Source organism: Muntiacus reevesi, chromosome 6 (assembly GCF_963930625.1).
Source record: "Muntiacus reevesi chromosome 6, mMunRee1.1, whole genome shotgun sequence".
In the NCBI taxonomy this organism is placed as follows: Eukaryota; Metazoa; Chordata; class Mammalia; order Artiodactyla; family Cervidae; genus Muntiacus; species Muntiacus reevesi.
This window is the reverse complement of record NC_089254.1, coordinates 69,555,401-69,573,591: the sequence shown is the minus strand read 5'-3', so window position 1 is coordinate 69,573,591 and position 18,191 is coordinate 69,555,401. Positions and strand designations below refer to the sequence as shown.

General features: G+C 36.6%; 1 protein-coding gene across 1 annotated transcript in view; it reads right to left on the bottom strand.

Annotated features, from left to right (window-relative positions):
* ZNF804B (zinc finger protein 804B) overlaps nt 1–18,191 on the bottom strand; it is a 524,794-nt gene that overhangs the window by 79,844 nt on the left and 426,759 nt on the right. Inside the window, exon 2 of the mRNA XM_065938996.1 lies at nt 15,034–15,177. Within this exon, the coding sequence (XP_065795068.1) occupies nt 15,034–15,177 (144 nt within the window). The remainder of the gene's footprint in view (nt 1–15,033; nt 15,178–18,191) is intronic.

Below are 18,191 nucleotides of genomic sequence, written 5' to 3'. Positions count from 1 at the left end.
ATAATAGATACTATCATTAAACATTGCAGAGTTAATTTCATGCAATACTCACTTAGTATGGAGCTGTCATAATATGCTGGAATATTGTGTCAGGAAGCTATAATGGAAGTTGAAAAAACTAAAAAAATAAGCTAGGAAAATGAAACCTATGGATCTGTCAATACAAAAAGCATATGTATGTTGTAGAACTGACTCTGCCATATAGTTTTTCATGCTATCTGAAATCTGACCTACATCAAAGTGAAGTTGCTAAATTATGTTCATGAAGTAAAAGGCCAGTAGATGTTATGGCTCCAGGGACTGAAGAGCAATAGCAAATTACTATTTTTTTCTCACTGCCTAGTCCAGGCCCAAGATTAAATTAAATGAAAGAAAGTTGTATTTAACCACAAAGTTATACAATAATAATTTCAGAGATAAAAGATACAATAGGTTTTTTTTCTTTCAGTTTAGTTTCCATTTGATGAAAGAATTTCTCACACATTATTCTTAAAAAATCACCCTCTAGCATCCCTTTGTTGGGGGCTTCCCAGGTGGCTCAGTGGAAAAGAATCTTCCTACCAACGCAGTAGATGCAGGAGACATGGGTTCAATCACTGAGTTGAGAAGATTCCTGGTGAAGGAAATGGCAACCCACTCCAGTACTCTTGCCTGGAAAATCCAATGGACAGAGGAGCCTGGTGGGCTACAGTCCATGGGGTCACAAAGAATCAGACATGAAGACTGAGTATGAATCTCCCTTGGAAACCATTCGTGATAAAATATGCCTCCATCAGCTCTATTGTGTACTTATGCAGGACATGGGTTAGGGGTTGCTGTGCATTTTTAAATTTAATTGTCACAGTACCTCTCTGAGGAAGGTAGCATTGGTTCTATTTTACTAAGAAAAAATGGAGGTAGTGGGGTACATTTAAAGAAAGAGAATGACAGAGAGAGGGAAGGAGGGAGGAAGGAAGGAGAGAGGAAGGATGTGAGGGACAGTAAGAGAGAGGGAGAAAAGAAGAGGGTGAAAGGGACAGAGGCAGGCAGGGAGGGGAAAGAAGATGTGCAATAAGGCAGACCAGACTGCTGAGATAAGGATAAATTGACATTAATCTAGCAAACTCCTGCTATGGAAGTAGAAGTGGAAAGCAGGGACTGGGACTAAAAACAGAACTGGCTAAAGTACACAAAATAATAAATGAGCTACTAGGCTCCTATCCTGTTTTGATAGAAAACTGAAGCCTGCTCTCTTGAGAAAGTGAACCAGGTAGAAATCTAGTTTTAGGAATATCTGATTCTGTGACTGGTAATGAAAGTAAAATCTGATACTGTAAACAGCAATATTGCATTGGACCCTGGAATGTTAGGTCCATGAATCAAGGAAAATTGGAAGTGGTCAAGCAGGAGATGGCAAGAGTGAACATGGACATTTTAGGAATCAATGAACTAAAATGGACTGGAATGGGTGAATTTAACTCAGATGAACATTATATCTACTACTGTGGGCAAGAATCCCTTAGAAGAAATGGAGTAGCCATCATTGTCAACAAGAGTCTAAAACGCAGTACTTGGATGCAATCTCAAAAACAACGGAAAGATCTCTGTTGGTTTGCAAGGCAAACCATTCAATATCACAGTAATCCAAGTCTATACCCCAACCAATATTGCTGAAGAAGCAGAAGTTGAATTGTTCTATGAAGACCTACATGACCTTCTAGAACTAACACCCAAAAGAGATGTCCTTTCATTATAGGGGACTGGAATGCAAAAGTAGGAAGTCAAGAGATACCTGGAGTAACAGGCATATTTGGCCTTGGAGTACAGAATGAAGCAAGGAAAAGGCTTATTGAGTTTTGTCAAGAGAATGCACTGGTCATATCAAACACCCTCTTCCAACAACACAAGAGAAGACTCTACACATGGACATCACCAGATGGCCAATACCAAAATCAGATTGATTATATTCTTTGCAGCCAAAGATGGGGAAGCTCTATATAGCCAGCAAAAACAAGACCAGGAGCTGACTGTGGCTCAGATCATGAACTCCTTATTGCCAAATTCAGACTTAAATTGAAGAAAGTAGGGAAAACCACTAGACCATTCAGGTATGACCTAAATCAAATCCCTTATGAGTATATAGTGGAAGTGACAAATAGATTCAAGGGATTAGATCTGATAGAGTGCCTGGAGAACTATGGATGGAGGTTCATGACATTGTATAGGAGGCAGTGATCAAGACCATCCCCCAAAAAGGAAAAGCAAAATGGCAAAATGGTTGTCTGAGGAGGCCTTAAATAGTTGTGAAAGGAAAGAATCGAAAGGCAAAGGTGAAAATGAAAGATATACCCATTTGAATGCAGAGTTCCAAAGAACAGCAAGGAGAGATAAGAAAGCCTTCCTCAGCAATCAATGCAAAGAAATAGAGGAAAACAATAGAATGGAAAAGACTAGAGATCTTTTCAAGAAAATGAGAGATACCAAGGGAACATTTCATGCAAATATGGGCTCAATAAAGGACAGAACTGGCATGGGTCTAATAGAAGCAGAAGATATTAAGAAGAGGTGGCAAAAATTCACAGAAGAGCTGTACCAAAAAGATCTTGATGATGATGATATGATCATTCACCTGGAGCCAGACATCTTGGAATATGAAGTCAAGCAGGCCTTAGAAAGCTTCATTATGAACAAAGCTAGTGGAGGGATGTATTCCAGTTGAGCAATCTCAAATCCTAAAAGATGATGCTGTGAAAGTGCTGCACTCAATATGCCAGCAAATTTGGAAAACTCAGCAGTGGCCACAGGACTGGAAAAAGTCCATGTTCATTCCAATACCAAAGAAAGGAAATGCCAAAGAATGCTTAAAGTACCACACAAATGAACTCATCTCACATGCTAGTAAAGTAATGTTCTAAATTCTCCAAACCAGTACATGAACCATGAAATTCCAGATGCTCAAGCTTGTATTAGAAAAGGCAGAGGGACCAGAGATCAAATTTCTAACATCCGTTGGATCATCAAAAAGGCAAGAGAGTGCCAAAAAAACATCTATTTCTGCTTTATTGACTATGCCAAAGCCTTTGAATGTGTGGATCACAAGAAACTGTGGAAAATTCTGAAAGAGATGGGAACACCAGACCAACTGACCTGCCTCTTGAGAAACCTGTATGCAGGTCAGGAAGCAACAGTTAGAACTGGACATGGAACAACAGACTGGATCCAAATCGGGAAAGGAGTACGTTAAGGCTGTATACTGTCACCCTGCTTATTTAACTTATATGCAGAATACCTCATGAGAAATGCTGGGCTGGGTGAAGCACAAGTTGGAATCAAGATTGCCTGGAGAAATATCAATAACCTCAGATATGCAGATGACAACACCCTCATGGCAGAAAGCAAAGAACTAAAGAGCATCTTGATGAAAGTGAAAGAGGAGAGTGAAAAAGTTGGTTTAAAGCTCAACATTCAGAAAACTAAGATCATGGCATCTGGTCCCATCACTTCATGGCAAATAGATGGGGAAACAGTGAAACAATGGCAAACTTTATTTTCCTGTGCTCCAAAATCACTGCAGATGTTGACTGCAGCCATGAAATCAAAAGACATTTGCTCTTTGGAAGAAAAGCCAACTATGATCAACTTAGACAGCATATTAAAAAGCAAAGCCATTACTTTACCAACAAAGGTCCATCTAGTCAAAGCTATGGTTTTTCCAGTATTCATGTATGGATGTGAGATTTGGACTATAAAGAGAGCTGAGCACCAAAGAATTGGTGCTTTTGAACTGTGGTGTTGGAGAAGATGCTTGAGAGTCTCTTGGACTGCAAGGAGATCCAACCAGCCCATCCTCCAGGAGATCAGTCCTGATTATTCATTGGAAGGAACCTCTGATACTTTGGCCACCTAATGTGAAGAACTGACTCATTTGAAAAGACCCTGATGCTGGGAAACAATGAAGGTGGGAGGAGGCGGGGACGACAGAGGATGAGATGGTTGGATGGCATCACCAACTAATGGACATGAGTTTGAGTAAGCCTCGGGAGTTGGTGATGGACAGGGAGGCCTGGCGTGCTCCAGTCCATGCGGTCACAAAAAGTCGGACACGACTGAGTGCCTGAACTGATCTGAGTTGGTACCTCCTAGCAAACACTAAGAAAATGTTTGGTATAAAATGAAATGAGGAAGAGTAAAGTCCATACGTTTCTGAAAGGAAGAATTAGGACCCCAAATGGCATATAACTTTTCAGGAGCAACACTAAAAGCTAAAAGCCAGTTGAAAAATAAATAAAATGTAAGCATAGAATAAACACATTCATATTTACTGATAGTCAAAGGCCATAAAATTTTACCTTGTGAGTATGCTCTTAGGAAGCTTTTAGGTTCCACCAAAACGAGGAAATATGATCTAGAAAGTCATGTGATCAAGGAAACAAGGAGTATAATCTAGGACAGAAATAAAAGCATTCATAGGATGGTGACAAAGAGAAGTCCTGAAAGAAGATCTGTGTAGATCTGGAGAGCTACCTGGTAACACTGGAGCAGAAAGACAGAGGACTTCATCAGAAAGGGGAGGGGCTGGACTAGGATTGATTGACCTATTATTTCATTTATCTGACATTTTGTAATGATAATTTTTTCCTATTTATTGTAGGTAGGTCGGAGATGAATTTGAAATAGGCAGCAACTTTAAATAATGGAGCACATATAAGAATAAGGCAGTTTCCAACTCCAGCAATAAAATAAGTGTAAAAGAAAGAAAATATGATTATAAAGTAAGCCTAGTACCTTATGAAGATCAAATAAAAAATATTTACAAGTTACAGTGACATAAATTCTGAACACTGAATTAACACAATAAAATATAAGTGCTATGGATTGACAAGATATAAACAAAAACATAAGAGGCAGATTAATATGTGTAATATAATCATATTTTATGTCTATCTTTTATATAAGAGTTTATGATTTGATAATAAGCATTTAGAAACTTATGGACCAAATTGCAATTAAGCACTATTACTCAATGTTCCATGCTTATGTATACCTTAATTTTTAATATAAACAAGTATCTAAGCATTCTTTTTAAGAAATAATTTTGTATAAACTATAGATTCAAAATGTGATTTTAAATTATACACAGAACTTTGGTTTATGTGTATCATAATTTAGTTACTCTCTTTTCACTCTATGTTTAGATTGCTTTTGGTGTTTTTCTATTTTATATATCCTTGTGTATAAGTTTTTGGCATTAGTGTGACTATTTTTCTAGAATATATGCCAGATGGAACTGTTAATAGGAAAAATTCACATTTTAAGTCTTTGGATAAAGAATCCAAAGCTGAGCATCAAAGATTGAAACAATTTATATCCACCCAGCAATGTTTTACAGTTTCTAGTATCTTACTTCATGTCAATAGTGGGTAGTAATATTCTATTTTCATATTTGACACATTTTTTTGAAAACTCTCCAAATTTTTATCTGATTACAAGTGATGTAAGATCATATTCACATGTGTTCACATGTTGCAAGCCATGGACAATCTTCTAGATGTACCCTTCTCCCTTCCTCCTCTTGTCACTGCTGTAAATACTTCAGCCATCTCTCTTAGGCTCCCTTCTGACTGCAGAACTGAGCTCTCTTACCCTGTGATCCTTAAACTGCTTTTAGGTTTTTTCTTCTAAATCACAAATCTGATACTATCATTTGCTTACTTAAAAGCCCTTGGAGACTAGTAATTTCCCACAGAGTAACATCTAAAAGTCTTAGTTAGAGCAGAACACTACACCAGCACTAATATGGGTCCAAGTATTTTCTTAAATTATAAAAATGGATTTTCTTGACAGCCTTTTCTTAACAATTATAAAGAACTTGTGATTTTGGTCATTACATTCACTCTACTTATCTAAGGAGTGATTAAAGGTAAGATCACAAAGATGATGACATAGGTCATTCCTGACTATGTTCCCTCTAGTGAGAACAGCTAATAACATCCAAGAACAAGACACCACTGAGAAAATCCTAGAATAAAGAGGTGAGGCTAGAGCATCCCTTGCACCATGGAGACCATGACACTGAATTGCAAGGTGAGAAGCAGTTACACATGCACATCACTGTCCCTTCCCCAGGAGGCCAGTCAATACCACATGGAGGGGTCTCCCCTCAGTCCTCAGGTTCTCCAGTGAGCAAGGAGAATCCAGGGTGGACAGCCAACCCCTACCCCCAACACTGCGTGTCACTTTGTGGGAGCCCCTTCCTTGATCTTGCCCCAGATTGCAAGGGAATCTGTAGGACCCCACCACTGGAAATCTTATTGTGACAGAGCAGTGAGGTGGAGAGTTTTAAAACAGCCAGCATTTGGATGTGGCGGGCTGAGTTCATACATACAGTGTCCAAGTAGAAATCCCAACCAGCAACAAAGTGAAAAGATAATTGATGAAATGGGAAAAGCATTTCCAAGTTATCTATCTGATAAGGGATTAATATCCAAACTATACGAAGAAGTCATATAGCTTAGTAAAAAGCTCAATAACATCTATTATGTTTATCATTTCACAATATATGTAAATTAAATCATCATGCTATAACCTAAAACTTACACATTGATATACCTCAATTATACTTCAATAAAATTAGCAGGAAAAAAAGCTATGATTGATCAATCATGTGTAAATATATTGATGTAGGACAGAGTAGCATGATAAATTCTAGAAACTCACTTATTCAACTACTCATTGATTTAAAAAATATTTATTGAGTCTTTACAATGTGCTAGACCTGCTTTAAGTGCCAGAAGTACAGGGCTACATAGCCAGTAGAGTCAACAATGCCCTGTTCTTCTCTTTGTGAAGTTAATGGAAGGGAATGGGGTAAGGGGCAAAAATTTCAAAAGGTAACTTTTTTTCTTTTTAAAAAAATATTAAACAGTGGTGTGCTGGTATATCAAATCTATGGAAAAATCAAATGAAATATATAAAGCCCTATTTGTATGTTTGTGGATCTCCTAACATAGATAATTTCAAGCTACCAATGGTTTAAGAACCAGTTCACAAGATTCTTAAATATTAGACAGTTGGCTCTGGAGAGCTCGTATAAATTGATTCCAACCCATTGACAATACCAATAGGTATTAGAATTTGGAGAACTGGCAACTGACTACTTGAATCAGAATGTAAAAGAAAGACCCTGCATAAGAGATGGCACTGAGCTAAGGTATGAATGAAGAGAGGACTGAGAAAGTTGAAAATCATCTGAAAGAAAATTTCTGGAAGAAAGAGATATAACAAATGCACTAAGGCAGGAAATCACTTAGCACATCTGAAAAACAAAGCCAGAACATAGATTTTAAATTGATTTTTCAGTTGGGAGGTAACCTTAAGATCAAAAAGCCTCTAACCAGGGTGAAAACAGTATTTTGGAAAAGCTGAATTATGATCCAGAAGCTATTATAAGATCAGTCTTGGTTGTTTTATACTTTTTTGCTAATAGAGTTTCCAATTACTGGTGAGTAATTCTTGGGTGAGAGGGGTGTGGGTCAAATACAGAAATTTAAAATCTACCAGAAAGCTGAGTTTATAGAATGCAAAATACAGCAGGAAATAAGGATGATTCTGTTTTACCAACATTTATGGTTCTGAGAGTGTTCACTCTAGACCCTATAATTTGTATTTCTTCTTTAATCTTATAAACTATACAAATCAAATATACTTTTAAATGCTGTTGCCATATTAAGATGAGTAGTAGTTTAAATATGATATAATGAAATGTATCATTGAGCAGTATTTGGATAAAACATAAATCAAATTATAGGCACAATGCAAGAGTAATTAAATTGAATTCATTTAGCAGCTTTGGGAATCTTTTGAACTTGGAGTCAAGAATAAAAGAGAGAATTTTGTTTTGCTTATTTTATTTTCAGCAGGTAAAGATGGAGGAGAATATGAAACAGTAATTTAAGAATGAATCAGTTGGAGTTCAAATCCTAGCTTGAGAAGTGAACAGCTACTCCTGAGTGAAAATAAATCCTATCGTGAAGCAAATGAAGATTAGCAGGATTAAATGTCACATGTGGAGGATCTAAAAGTGGATTTGTTTTTTATTACTGAAAATATATTTATGGGTTAATTGTATGGAGATCCGGCTCATTTATTTTTTCTAAATTGAGATGAGTCAGAATGTCTCTGGGGCAGAAGAAACTTGTATTGCTTCTGAGAATGTGTATTATTTGTTTCAGTATTATGCATTTGCAGCTAACAGTCCCGAGAAAGAGATTATAATTTGATAGTCTCAGAAGGAATTAATTGTTACTGACATGTCAGCTATATTAATAGTTACAATACTTTCTTTATTCAAGCAATTGTAATTTGTATACACATCCAAATTGCTTTAGTAGTAATGCCCAGCATTTACACAGAATTTTAAGAAGTTCAAGGCAATAGCTAAAAAAATTGTCATTTCCAAAATTTTGAGTTACATATAGAACATGACTGTCAAATCTAGAAATTCATTTTTTATTGTAGAAGAAATAGAAAAAAAGTAGCTTTGTAATTATTGATAAGCTTTTTCTACAAGAAGCATATCTCAATTTTTATTAAATTATAGAAAACATTATTCGGAGAAGGCAATGGCAACCTATTCCAATACTCTTGCTGGAAAATCCCATGGACAGAGGAGCCCGGTAGGCTGCAGTCCATGGGGTCACTAAGAGTCAAACATGACTGAGCAACTTCACTTTCACATTTCACCTTCACGCACTGGAGAAGGAAATGGCAACCCACTCCAGTGTTCCTGGCTGGAGAATCCCAGGGACGGGAGAGCCTGGTGGGCTGCTGTCTGTGGGGTCGCACAGAGTCGGACACGACTGAAGAGACTTAGGAGCAGCAGCAGTGGCAGCAGAAACCATTAAATGCCCAATGGAATTAGTTCAAAGCTATGAGTCCCAGATTATTTTACTTCATTCTTAAAAGTTATGTATTAACTGCAGTTCAGTTCAGTTCAGTTCAGTTGCTCAGCCATGTCTGACTCTTTGTGACCCCATGAGCTGCAGCACGCCAGGCCTCCCTGTCCATCACCAGCTCCTGGAGCCTACCCAAACTCACGTCCATTGAATTGGTGATGCCATCCAACCATCTCATCCTCTGTCATCCCATTTTCCTCCTGCCCTCAATTTTTCCCAGCACCAGGGACTTTTCAAATGAGTTAGCTCTTTGCATCAGGTGGCCAAAGTATTGGAATTGCAGCTTCAATCTCAGTCCTTCCAATGAACACCCAGGCTGATCTCCTTTAGGATGGACTGGTTGGATCTCCGTGCAGTCCAAGGAACTCTCAAGAGTCTTCTCCAACACCAGAGCTCAAAAGCATCAATTCTTCAGCATTCAGCTTTCTTTATAGTCCAACACTCACATCTGTACTTGTGTACTGGAAAAACCATAGCCTTGACTAGATGGATCTTTGCTGACAAAATATTATCTATGCTTTTTAATATGTTATCTAGTTTGGTCATAACTTTCCTTCCAAGGAGTAAGCGTCTTTTAATTTCATGGCTTCAATCACCATCTGCAGTGATTTTGGAGCCCCCCAAATAAATTATCTCACTGTTTCCACTGTTTCCCCATCTATTTGCCATGAAGTGATGGGACCAGATGCCATGATCTTAGTTTTCTGAATGTTGAGCTTTAAACCAACTATTTTACTCTCCTCTTTCCCTTTCATCAAGAGGATTTTTTGGTCTTCACTTTCTGCCATAATGGTGGTGTCATCTGCATATCTGAGGTTATTGATATTTCTCCAGGCAATCTTGATTCCAGCTTGTGTTTCTTCCAGCCCAGTGTTTCTCATGATGTACTCGGCATATAAGTTAAATAAGCAGGGTGACAATATACAGCCTTGATGTACTCCTTTTCCTATTTGGAACCAGTTTGTTGTTCCATGTCCAGTTCTATATGTTGCTTCCTGAGCTGTATACAGGTTTCTCAAAAGGCAGGTCAGGTGGTCTGTTATTCCCATCTCTTTCAGAATTTTCCACAATTTATTGAGATCCACACATTCAAAGGCTTTGGCATAGTCAATAAAGCAGAAACAGATGTTTTTCTGGAACTCTCTTGCTTTTTCGATGATCCAGAGGATGTTGGCAATTTGATCTCTGGTTCCTCTGCCTTTTCTAAAACAAGCTTGAACATCTGGAATTGCACGTTTCATGTATTGCTGAAGTCTGGCTTGGAGCATTTTGAGGATTACTTTACTAGCGTGTGAGATAAGTGCAATTGTGTGGTAGTTTAAACATTCTTTGGCATTTCCTTTCTTTGGGACTGGAATGAAAATTGACCTTTACCAGTCTTGTGGACACTGCTGAGTTTTCCAAACTTGCTGGCATATTGAGTGCAGCACTTTCACAGCATCATCTTTTAGGATTTGAAATAGCTCAGCTGGGATTCCATCACCTCCACTCGCTTTGTTTGTAGTGATGCTTCCTAAGGCCCACTTGATGTCACATTCCAGGATGCCTGGCTCTACATGAGTGATCACACCATCGTGAGTAACCAGGGTGTGAAGATCTTTTTTGTACAGTTCTTCTGTGTATTCTTGCCAACTCTTCTTAATATCTTCTGCTTCTGTCAGGTCCACACCATTTCTGTCCTTTATTGAGCCCATCTTTGCATGAAATGTTCCCTTGGTATCTCTAATTTTCTTGAAGAGATCTTTAGTCTTCCGTTGTTTTCCTCTATCTCTTTGCATTGATTGCTGAGAAAGGCTTTCTTATCTCTCCTTGCTATTCTTTGGAACTCTGCATTCAAATGGGTATATCTGTCCTTTTTTCCTTTGCTTCTCTTCTTTTCACAGCTATTTGTAAGGCCTCCGCAGGCAGTCATTTTGCTTTTTTGCATTTCTTTTTCCTGGGGATGGTCTTGATCCCTGTCTCCTGAACAATGTCCTGAACCTCTCAGCCACTCTGTCTATCAGATCTAGTCCTTTAAAGCTATTTGTCACTTCCACTGTATAATCATATGTGTTAACTTACTTCTCTATAATTACAATAAATCTGTGAATAATATGATGTTTGCAATAAAATGAATTAAACACATAGGACTGCTATTTAGATACCAGGTGACATAAATGGTTTAGAAATCACTTATTAAACTGCAGGATCTTGAGTAATTATAAATGAGAGAAGGAAAGTAGAGCGGGTTACCCTGTCAGCAGAAGAGGCCAGATATGTACTCTGAATCCCCATGGAAAATAAAATTAAGGCAACTGTTCCTGTTAGTTAGGCTAGAAAACACTCTCATCCAAAGCCCTACTACTGTTATTATAATCAGCCTCACAATCAAGAAGGGCGCTAACTGAAGCAAGAACCAAATAGATGTATTTAGCTTTGGAATTTGAAAAAAAGAAAAGGTTTTCACATATTTTACTTTAGTGCATACTTCTTATTTTCTGTATCTAAAATTGTTTCATTTAAAAGGCAAATTGTAAACTCTGCTTCATTTAGAGTTCAGGTAATTTTCAGAATATTTTGGGCCAAAATAAATCTTTAGATGGAAGTATTTCAATATTGATCTAAGAAAGTAGTCTTAAAAAGTCTATGGTAAATTTAATTATTTCAGTGTTACCCAAAGTGGGCAGCAAGTACAAAATTCCTAACAATATTAATTATCCTTTGATCAAAAGGAATTTAGAAAATGCTGTTAAGTCAGCTTACCATGAGTTCTCAGCTTTTTTTTCATATCAAGATGTAAGTTATCAATCTGTGTATTAAATCCACTGAAGCATATGTTGAAATACAGCCATAAGACAGGAGGGGATCCCAGACAGAGGGAAGTTTATGAGCCAATATGAGCAGGTGGAAAAGCATAATGAATCTTTTAAGAAATTAGGAAAATTCTGGGTTTGGAGGAGATAAATCTGGAAATAGATGCTAGAGCCAAACTGTGGGTATTTTGAATGACAGACTAAGTAATTCAGACTTTTACAAAATGTCAGCCAGCAGTCATTGAAGATTTCCAATGGGAGTGATTGAATAAATGTGAGAGTTTGGAAAGATCAATCTGGCTGTAAATGGATAGGTCAGTGCGGAACATGGAAAATACTAGAAGCACGGAGTCCAGTTAGAAGGCGCTAGCAAAGAGTCAGGAGTGAGATTAACATAAATGGTGAAAAGAGAATGAAAAGGGAAGATGGAGAATGAGGTCTATTGCAAGAGAAGAATGTGAGGAATGAAGGAGAGCTTCAAAAATTTTTAAAGTCCCCAAGACACTGATGATGACTTTAGTGATCACAATGTATACTTTTGCAGCTTCTTTATGTGTGGGTCATGCTTTATAATTGCACCCATGCCTTTCTACCATAAAGGTAACTTTCCATTCTTAGTTGGTTAACATGGCTAACTTCTAAAACATTTTTAGGATTTCTATTTCATTTGTCAACTCTTCATTCTTAAATAATTTTTATATATTGTCTTAGTATCCTAGATAATAATTTCTCTAATATTGAATCTTTGCAACCACATGGACTGTAGCCCACTAAACTACTCTGTTCATGGAATTTTCCAGGCAACATAATAGGCCTCCTGAAATTAGGGATCAAAATTTTCCACTTTCTATAACCAGCAAAAAAGCAAATAATGGAAACTCAATCACTGTTTGAACAAAGGAGCATGCCTAGGAAGCCTAAAAAAAGCAGAAATGGGGAAATAGATGGAATATAAGAATTGAGGAAATGTTGTTTTATCAAAATGTCAGAAAGACAATAGAAATAAAATTAAGGAAAATGATAAAAAAGGGAACTGATGAGGCAGAATGTTTTCACTTTTCTTTTCACTTTCCAGAGTGAAAGGCAGGCTGTAGAAGGCAGATCAAGTGTGGAGAATTCACCCTCCTGTAGTCCAATACTTTCTACATAAGAGGCCTTGTACTCCTCCATTTCCTCACCTTAGCTGCTTGTGTTTCCACTCTCAAGATTGCTATCCCATCTTGAATCTCTTTTTTTTATATTTACTTGTGTACATCTAAAACACAGATCTGATATCATTGTCCCATGAGACCTTCCATGGTCACATTTCTCCAAATCTCCAGAATAAATTTTTTTTTAATATGCAGGCTGAAGCACTCCTACATAAAATTCACTTCGGGTGATGCTTTTGGGAAATTTGTCTTTTTAGACATATTTTATCTAATAAAAGACACAAATATAATATAATCATTTTACAGCTCCAAATGAAGTAATAGATTTAAGCAAATGATCACCCATGGATACAAGAAGCATTAGTGGAAAAATGTAGGTGGGGTAATTAACGATAAAGGCAATCATACTGAAACCCACTGATCAAACTGCAAGTCATAAAAAGAAAGAAAACTTGATCACATATACTTCTTTATGGAAAGATAAAACACACTCTCTAATATGTTTTTGCCAAGGAACCAGCATTTGACCAGATTTTATCTGTAGCAATCAGTTTAAAGGAAATATAGAAGACAGAAAAAATGTGAAAAGATAACACTGAGTTGTATTCAGCAAAATCTCAAATGTGTGAAACAATCCAATTTTTCAACAAACAGATTGCAAAGAGCACAATTTAAAGGGGGAGAGGAAAGCCCATAATTTAAATAAATATTAAAAGAAAGTTTAAGATGTATCAGCTAAAATTGTGATACATTTAGATTTCAACAAACCCAAATTTACAAATCATTTATGAGACAAATGACCTATACCAAGACACTGTTAATTTTTAGGTATGATGATGGCTATGTTGTTTAAGTCTCATTAAACATCTTGAAATATTTTCACATGAAATGATACAATATCTAGAGTTTGCTTCAAAATAATCCAAGGTGGTGGCAGGTGTGGGGAGTAAACTGTGATACTATGAATGAAACAAGACAGATCATTGTTGGAGTTGGATGGTAGTCACATGCTTCATTTCTATATATACATTTGAAAAATTCTATTTTGTATCCTTTTAAAATGCAAGTTCCTGAGCCCGATCTTGGAACTACCGAGTTAGAATAGCTAAAGGAGAATCTAGAAATATGCATTATTAACAGGCTCCAAAGTGATGATTACGCACAATAAGATTTGGAAATCTCAATCCTGAACAATGATTCTCGTTGTTCTTATTCTTGTCAGAAACATCTAGTCAATTACATATTCATGCTCTAGCTTTAAAGATATTAATAGAAACTGTCAAAGCCATATATTTTATATGTACTCAATATATATTAGTGATATTATTCAAAATATTTATTGCTTTTCACTCTGAATAAATATTGTAGGTCTAGATTATACAAGGTTTATCCATATATTTCATGATATTAGGATTGTGCAACTTCTCAGCTGTTAGTAATAATCCTATGGCCATATGAAATTTCTTTCTTAGTGGTATCTGACACCTATAATTCCTAAAGTGCTAATATCCTCATACATCATGCAGCAATGATAAAATTTAACAGATGAGAACAATAACCCGCTCTTTCACAGATAAATGGAAAAAGAGAATCTTAGCATTATGTGTAGAATATCAACACTGATTTTATTTATATATTTTTATCTTCCATTACCCCTCCACTTTGCCTTTGTCTGAGATTGTCTTTGTTAGCTTTTCTGCAATTGTTCATTTATTAAGTAATCACTTTGATTTTCCTAAGAGGATATTCTTGCAAAAATATAACATTTTATTGAAAAAAATTTCCCCCAAAACTTAGTATTCCCTATACCTTGGAACTCAAAAAAAATTCTACGCTACATCTTGTCCTAATACTCATCCAGTATTCTAGATCTGCAACTAAGTAGCTAGGTGGTTTTGAATCTGGCCCTATTTTTACTGAGTCCTGGTTTCCTCACGTATATAATCCTAAAATAAATGTCAATCTACTCTTGGATCCTATATTCTTTCTGGGAAAAAGTATTTCCCTTAATATTTAAACAAAAAACACAACTGTCAAGGGAAAAAACTGGTATAACATCTCAGCAACTTAGATGAGGATAAATAAGGCCAGTTGCATATGTTGTATTCTGAAAGTAGAAATCCAGGAATATGAAGGTTATTTCCCACTTCAACTTACCTGCTTATGAGCATGGTCATAAGAATTAATATGATTGTCAAACTCCTGGTGTTTGTGGTACTGCTTGTCACATAACTCACAGTAAAAGTTCGCCTTTACATCTTCCAGGGCCTTTGCTGTGGACTTCTCCTTTTCTGGAAAATCCTTTGAAAAAAAAATGCAAAAATGTTGGTTATATTTTTCTCTAATAGCATAACCAGATCTCATATTAATCAATTTGGTAATTTAATTTTACTGTGATTGAAAGGAAATGGTTAGCCTCATTACATTTAAGAAACCTATGGCACAATGGAAGCAACTTTCAGCCTGGCCTAATCCTAAATTATCAGTGAACATATAATGACTTATCCTAAAGGAGCTGAACCATCAGCTTCAGTATGGTCATTACTGTTTGTCTTCTTGCCACCTGTTTCCAGGTGTGATACTGCTGACCCACCTAACTATAATATCACCACCAAGTCCTCTACGTAGCCAGTGACCCATCCCCAAACTGTAAGACCTCTCTACTATAATATTTTATTGGGCATTGATCGCATCCTTCTGTATTCACCTATTGCTTCATGTACTTTGGCCTACGTGAGATCTTAAGTGTTGGGACTTAACTATTCTCTCTTTACATTATGCCTTTCCCACCTTGATAACTGGTGAGCCTTTTCTCAACACCCAGTTCTTAGGCCCTCTCAGCATCCTTTTCCATGGCATTTCAAGGAGGAGAAAGCCTCCCTTATGTTGCTTATTACCAAACACATCTACGATCATTCCTACTTTGTTTTTTTCACAGACATTTCTTTCTTTGATATTACCCCTTATATTTTTGTATTCCACACAATTCCATCTTCAGCCAACTGATTTATCCACTTCACACACTCTCCCAGGGTGGTCCCTTTCACACCATAGTTAGAGCCTTATTTATCCAAAATCTCTAACTTCGGCCTAAGCTTCCTCTACAAACATTAGCTCCTGCTAGGCATTGCTAATGAGTGTGTTACAATTTTCAAAATTATTTTTAATTAATTTTCATTGAGGTATAATTGCTTTAAAATGTTGTGTTAGTTTCTATTGTACAGCAAAGTGAATCAGCTTTATGTACACATATATCCCCTCTTTTTTGGATTTCCTTCCTATTTAGGTCAACAGAGAGCACTGAATAGAGATCTCCCTGAGCTATATAGTAAGTTCTCATTAGTTAACTGTTTACAATTTTAACTATACTCTATCTCAAACAGAATTTTGGCCACATAATTCCTCCACTTAAAATCCTCTTGATTTCTCTCATTGCCTATAGAATAATAGTGACAAATGCTTACTGAACATAAACTTTGTGCCAGGTATTAGGATAAATATGTGAATTATCTCAGTAGTTCCTCATAAAAACAGTGTAAAAATAATAAATTCTATGTTAATGGACATTCTACAGATGCATTGACCAGAATTCAGAGAGATCACACGCTTGCAATCACTGAGTTAATAACTGGCAAGGGATTTGAATTCAAATAACCAATGTCTAGCTCTTTTGTTAACAAATAGCTGTGCTTTGCCATGTCCTTCCAAGGCCAATTCCCTTAATATACCATACAAGCTCCTTCTTACCTCATCAGTGTCATTAATAGCAATCCATGTTCCCATATTACCCTCTTTAATTTTATCATCAGACACGCCATATGATATTTAAAAAATTGTTTTCATGTCTATGGTTCCCATAAACCTTTTGAAGGCAAGAATTATTTTATTCATTTTTAGGTCAACAGCACCAAACATATTATCTAGCTCAGAATAGGTGCTTATTTAATATGCATGACATAAATTAATGGGTAATGATGGCTTACATATTCATGCCTCTTACCATCCTGCAAGTTCTGCTCTATTATCCTAGTGCCTAGATAAAAGAATGGCTGGCACATAAAGGATGCCAAATAAATATGCATAAAGAATGGGTGAACAAAATAAAGAATGGATTTTAGCTTTGTTTCTCCAAAATGACTAACCTTCTATGAAAAGAAACCAGGCCATAAGTCTAAATCATAGGGGTATCATTGCCCAGACGAGAAAGCAGTCTGGGCAGATTCTCACAGGGTTGGATGAAGTGATGAGGCAATTAATTTAGATATGGGAACATAGTGATTCAAGCCCCAATATGAGTCTAACACACATGGCAAGAAGCAGGAAGAACATTCGTACATTAATAAAGAGTAAATTAGACTAAATATCTGGAGTGCCTAGCTAAGAGAGTTGAAGTAGAAATCTGGTTACAATCTAGGTTAATGGGGCATATCAAAGCTACTTGATAGGATATATTCAGAAACAAGAATGTGGACACCAGTTTCAAGACCAAAAATCCAGTTGCTGAAGGAATTGAGATTATACAGTTACTTAATAACTGTGGGAGCAGTAATAGTAGGCTACTATTGAGTAGTAGACTCAGAATCAGGGGAAATCGTCACTTTTTCAACCAGTGTTTCTCACTAGAAATTATGGTTTTTCTCAGTATAATTTTAGCAGTTGGATTGGAATGAGCGTCTACTTTGACTTTGCCCATAGTTCTTACTTTACAATGACACAGCCTCAGAAAATTGACCATGTGCTTGGACATTGAGCAACTATGCTTCAGCTTCATTAACTGGAGTTGGAGTAGGGATGGCAACTGAGAATTCAGGGTGAATTTGTCATTAAAAATGTATTTTCATACTATTCCAGATTATGTATTATACAGAGGACTTTATGACAATAGCTCCATGGCCAGAGTAGAGCTTCTCCAGTTAGTCTCAGCATCTATATCTAAACAACTTTTATTTCTAAAACACCCTTTAATTATGATATTACATGGTTCTCAGTGAAAAAAGTTATGAGAGTTACACCAATATTTTAGTCTATATCATTCCCTACAAATGTTCACATTTTACAAAGCCATCTGACTAAATTACATACCCTGCTCCTTCTTCGTTTTTCTTATCAGGATATGGTGCTGATAGACCCATTTCTCTGTCCTCTAAAGGACTATTGATATTCCCCATGGCATATCCTAGCCCCCTGATTGAAAGAGGAAGGATACAGAAGTGGATAAATTAGCAAACCATATAGGGTTCACAATACAGTTTGTCCTTCAAAGCCAGAAGTAAACACATAAGCCCAACAGCAGAGACTAGTGAATAGAAATGGGA